At 34.5% G+C, this 5,874-nt stretch overlaps 1 protein-coding gene across 2 annotated transcripts; it reads right to left on the bottom strand.

Moving 5' to 3' along the window:
* Window positions 1-882: 882 nt before the first annotated feature.
* On the bottom strand, window positions 883-4,917 carry LOC145034829 (replication protein A 70 kDa DNA-binding subunit A-like). 2 transcript variants are annotated; one of them, XM_078983362.1, is made up of 3 exons: window positions 4,488-4,917; window positions 1,285-3,478; window positions 883-1,151 (listed from the first exon to the last, which is right to left on the bottom strand). In XM_078983362.1, the coding sequence occupies exons 1-2, from the start codon at window positions 4,781-4,783 to the stop codon at window positions 1,294-1,296; spliced, it is 2,481 nt and encodes an 826-aa protein (XP_078839488.1). In that variant the 5' UTR covers window positions 4,784-4,917; the 3' UTR covers window positions 883-1,151; window positions 1,285-1,293. The 2 variants fall into 2 exon arrangements, with proteins under 2 accessions (XP_078839488.1, XP_078839487.1); XM_078983361.1 differs by having other exon boundaries at window positions 883-3,478.
* Between the last annotated feature and the right edge of the window lie 957 nt (window positions 4,918-5,874).

The raw sequence follows: 5,874 nt of genomic DNA, 5'->3' as shown, positions 1-5,874 counted from the left end.
TAGTAGCAAAAGTCAATAAGTTAAAAAATGTTTGGCTAACTTATTGACTATTGCTTGTTTTTTATTCTAATAAGTTATAAGTCATTTCAAAAAATCACAAACTGAAACTTCTTCAAAACTCTTTTTTAAAGGCTAAATCAAAAGTCATTCTAAAAATCCTTATTAATTATCCAAACATTTTTTTAGCTTATTAGCTTTTCAAAAAGTCAATAAGTTAAAAACGAATTTTTAGATAAAATCCCAAACTGTTACATATATTGTTAGAGAAAATACCGTAAATAGTAAAAAAAAAATGGGGGCTGTTTTCAAAAAATAGACATAAAAATGAACTTTTCCGGATCTAGACATGCATTCCGCGGAATGGCAAAATCGTAAATAAATCAATGTATAAAAAAATTAAATAAAATAAAATAAAATAAAATAAAACACTAAAGATCCATTCCGCGGAGCTACCTCCGATGAATGAACTCATTCCGCGGAGGTAGCTCCGAGGAATGGATCTCTAGTGTTTTTTTTTTTCCACATCGATTCTTCGGGAATTATATTCATTTTCCAAACTAATTATTTTTAAGAAAAGATTATCATACTATTATAATCTTTACTTGAAAATAATTAGTTGGAGAATTAATAAAAACCCCAAAGAATCAATGTGAAAAAAAAAAAAAAAAAAAAAAAAAAAAAAAATCAAGATCCATTCCGTGGAGATAACATCATTAATGCATGTCTATAGCTGGAAAAGTCCATTTTTATGTCTATTTTTTTAAAACACCCCCGATTTTTTGACTTTTTACGGTATTTTCTCATTCTGTTACAACAAAAAAACATAGACATCCAAACGTTATCTTCTATAATGTTACATCATATTCATTATCACACAACCAGTTTCAAAAGAAGAATCCAAACACCCAACAATAACACAAAAAGCTAAAAAAAAGTAGCAGATCACCATTCACCTTATCATAAAAAGTAGCAGAAAATAAATACATACCAAAATTTACAAGACGTAAACAGTCTTATATACACAACTGCCTTGCTCTTAACACAAGGGGAAAAAAAACCACTAGTAAAAAATCTAATCACCCAACCTTACCTAGTCCATACTCCATACCACTTAAAAACAAAATTAACAAAACTGAGAAAGAAAGTCTCCTCTGCATCATCCACAAACATAAACCCAATGTCATATCACATATCAACTAACACACAAAATTAAACAGTAGTAAAAACATATAATATTATGATTTATGACAGTCATTATGGCAGAAATCTAGAACTTTTTTTTACCTCTTAAAGTCAATAACCACCAACATATTGACCAGACACGCCCCCATATCTTCCTGTGGCTACATTTCCATTTCCACCACCAGTAGCAGGACAATCTCTTGCCCAATGTCCAGGTTGATTGCACTTAAAACACAAATTAGATCCGCCACTTGTCCCACCACCATAAGCTGAAGGTGAAGGTGCATGACTAGTTCCAACTCCAGAAACCACACTATTAAACCTTCCTCCTTGACCTTGACCTTGACCTTGACTATTATATCCACTTGGACAGTTTGCAGAGTTATGCCCCACACGACCACAGCTATTGCAGCTACTTCCAACCCTAGAAATAGAAGAAGAACCACCACCACCATATTGATTCCCGTATTGACCTACTCCACTGAAACCTCCGGAATCTTTGATTCCATTTCCACCATACGAAGGAATCGCCATTTCCACCTTTGGCTGTCCTATTCCAACAGAAACTGCATCCTCTTTTTTAAGTAAATCAAGCAAAAAAGTCGTCTCGGATGAAAGATTTTTTATCTTCTCGGCTTTCACAACGGTGGACTTCACACGCTGTTCATCGCTGAAAGTCTCTTCCTTCACTTTCAACTTAAAGTTATATCTGCTAAACAGAACCTTCCGGACAGCTTTAGTAAACTCCTCCTCATCTTGTTCTTCATTTTTCATGTGATACAAGTCTTTAGCAGAAACCCCCATTATTTCCTCACCACTTTCTTGAAAAGCAGTTACCCAAGTTGACCCAGTATGATCTTGTATTTGAAACTGAAGGATATATCTATATTCACACTCATCAACAACCTTATCACACTTATCACATTTCCATATCCCTTCTTCATTCCTTGTAACTTTTTTACTGCATTGTCGATCACCATTCATGATCGGACACGCTGTGTAACAAAAGTTTTCAACTCTCAAATGCCATATAGTCCCATTCACTGTAATCCAGTCTGGTTTTTCAGATGTCCCAAGTTTTTCATCTTTGATTTGTGAGATTGTTTTTCTCACATCTGTTCTGGATATAGCATCCCTGGATAAAGAAACAGAAGGGGTGATTTTCCCAACACTTTCAAACCATGTTTTAAGTTTTCGAGCCTCTGGGAAATCAGGTTCTATGCATAACTGGCTTGTGGATATTGTCCCTACAGATTTACCATTGAAATCACTCACTCTAGCAGATTTCACAGCCAAAACAGGAAACACACCAGAATCACACATGTTTTGAAGTGTCTGTCCTTCTGTGGAACAAAAGTTACCCCATAAAGTCACCTCCACACTTCTTCCAGACATGTCTTTAAGCTGTAAAGTTCTTTTTTGAGTTTCGGTGCCGTTTTTTCTCATTAGGGTAGACGTAGGGGTAATACTGGAAACCACACCAATAATATCCAACACACTGTTGTTCTCCAGCCCTTCGATATCAGCAATGGAACGGAAATGAAACTGTTGATGTGGAATGGAATTGTCATCATCAACGCAAGGTTGAATGGTTGATGTGGTGTCGAGTAAGATCTCATGGTCGTTTTTTAAATGATTAAAAGCTTTTGCAGCAGGTTTTACACTGCCTTTTGAAATGAAGTAAACTTTACCGATTTCAATTTGGTCATAGAATTGATCAGCTACAGCATTGAAGCATGTGACACGTATTTCACCACCATCAGAGTCGAGAAGATCAAAGGAAAAGACTTTTCCATCTCCTTTTGCATTGTTGTAACGTCTGAGTTCTGCTTTTGAAGTCACTCTGGCTTTTATAGTCCACCTACCTTGATAAGGGTTCAAAGCAGCAATGGGGATAATCCTAGCTGGAGCTTCGTTTTTAGCCATGGGTCCTCTGTTTGCATACATTGGAGGTGGTTGGTTATATGTTGGTTGGATTGGGCGCACATAACTGTTTGTAGGTGGATGTGAAACAGCAGCAACAGAATGGGTACTCAAAGGGTTACCATAAGAATGTAAACTTGTATTATGATCCTGATGAGGAGGGTAAATTGGGGAATTTGCAGGTCGTGGAACAGAGCCACCCATGTAGGTTTGAGGAATACCCATTGTTGTTGCTGGCTGATTGGAGGGCTGCATAGGTGAGGGAGACCTTGATATAGGAGGCTCATTGCCAGACCTAAGTGGAAATGGTTTTGCATCACCAATAACATCACAAGTTGCCATAATCACATCAAGGTCGATGACTATAAGAATGCTGAAAATAAAAATCAAAAGGTGTCAGACAAATTTTATACAATAATTGCCAAAAGTTATAAAGGAAACTGTATGTCATGAGTCATGACAATTGCAAAAGTATAAATTTATAGAAACAAAGTGCTTAAGATTTCCAACGCTGAGGAACTAAATGGTTTTATTTTGTGTATAAGTAATCAAAGAAACAAACTGTCTTATCTTTCTCAAATTTCAAAAGACAAGTAAAGTCCCCACTGTTTTTAGTAGTTACAAACTTACATCATACATAAAAATAGCATCAATTTCTGGTTCCTAAGTACATTGACTCTTAGCCCACTGTAGGCATCAACCCTTTTGACTTCTTTAACACAGGCAATCTTGACTTCTTATCTGCTTATTATACTGACCATTGCCTAGTATATCAAACAAGAAGCACAAAAAGCTCAGGTCCTAGCTTTTTCTAGAACATACAAACTGTAGACTGAGTTGTGACTATTTCAACACTAAAACCACCAAATACATGATACATCAACAAGCCTGTAGTTTTGAAACATTACTGAATGAAGTGACTAGCATGTCACAGTAGCATTGATTCAAACCAGAAAATTCTTTCAGTGGTGAAGACTATTCTATTGATCATTTGTATAAAGAACTTTATTAAAAAAAATCCTTTTTACGCCATGTAAACCCTAGCCCGTAAAAAAAACTGCTCTTATTTTCTTTAATAGAAAAAGAGGAAAGTCGCATTTTCTTAGTCCGGTAAAACTCTTTAAGTAATCTATTTACACTAACTCACGCACACACTTAAGATCAAGACTAATATTAAGAGCAAGGGGTACTGCACACATGTATTCAGTCACCAAACATATCTCCGGAGAACTTTTCCGTTTTTTATTTTTGCAAAAAATAAATTTTGATCTGTGATAGCAATTATTTACGACGACACTATTTCTTCAATTTGCTAAAGCAATTCCACATACATTAACTTCACACGAATATAACGAATGAAAAATAATGAAAGTAGTACGTACGGTCGGTCACGGATGAAATTACAGACATACTCCTTCAACTGAACAACAGAACCCTTCTGCATCTGCTGAGATTTAACCAACTCATTCCGCTGAGTAGCAAGCATCGCTTGCTGAAAAAACAAGCCATCAGATAGCATAAGCCGGTATCTCTCCTGTTTTTCTCCTCCACTTACATCAGCAGTCTGTGACGGAACAGCCCGAAGTTCTATCACCTGAAGCACAGGTTTCACGTCCGCCGGTTGCCATTTCCCAGAAGATATCATCTCTATTGCGCCTTCCGTCAGTTGCACCGCCATAATCTTTGATTGAAAGAAGTTTGATTGCAGGGATTTAGTTTGTTCGAGTGTGTGCGGTTTGGGGATTTGAAAACCCTAGAGAGGGAAATGGAGAGAGACCGAATGATGAAAGGGAGGGAAATTAGGGAGGAATATATTTTGTTTTTGTAAGCGGCAACTCTTTGGTTACATTTAGCAGAATCTTACACTTAACCTACCTATAGTATTAATACCTTCCAGTAAAGACCCCCAACTTCTTTTCTTTATTCAATTTTCTCTTGGTAATAGAATTTTTGTTAATTCAATTTTTATTCATAGGATTGTTTTAGTGATCATATTTTTATTTTTGAAAATTATAAATTTTGATTTTACATATATTACATTAGTTTATAGAAAAAAATATATATATATATATATATATATATATATATATATATATATATATATATATATATATATATATATATATATATACCTTCTTTCTTTTACAATGATTATCATAGTTGGTTCGATATAATAAATTTGGACTTTAGATCTTAGTCAAATAAGGGACGTGGTTGAATCCAAAGTAAGCACGGGAGGTCCATACAACTTTTGGGTGTGAACCGGAAAAAAAAAAGTAAGGTCACTTAGAGACAACAACTTAGGTTATGGTTATTTTTCAAAACTGAAGAGCAATGAAAACATAAATTATATATATATATATATATATATATATATATATATATATATATATATATATATATATATATATATATATATATATATATATATCATTGTAACAGAAACAAAATCACAAATTCATAACTTTCATGCAACAATGATTTAGATGTTAAAATTAAAATAAACAATATATTTGCAAGTTTATCTTTCTTTTGTAATTTAAAATGATGAAGGGTTCAAACCATAACGCCTCTCTTGTAGTAGCACCCCAATACAATGACCAAGAAAAAGAAAATAACTCTTCTGTTTCTTGATACTAAAACGAGCCCAAAAAATGTTGATGTCTAACAAGCAAAACTAGAGTTTTCGGATCCTACGGATCCAATCTTGATAATCCAACAAAAAAGAATGTCGGTATGGATGTTAGGAAACCTCTATCCAAAAATCAA

Source organism: Lactuca saligna, chromosome 3 (genome assembly GCF_052625555.1).
Source record: "Lactuca saligna cultivar CGN05327 chromosome 3, ASM5262555v1, whole genome shotgun sequence".
NCBI classification, from domain to species: domain Eukaryota; kingdom Viridiplantae; phylum Streptophyta; class Magnoliopsida; order Asterales; family Asteraceae; genus Lactuca; species Lactuca saligna.
This window is presented reverse-complemented; position numbering and strand designations above follow the sequence as displayed.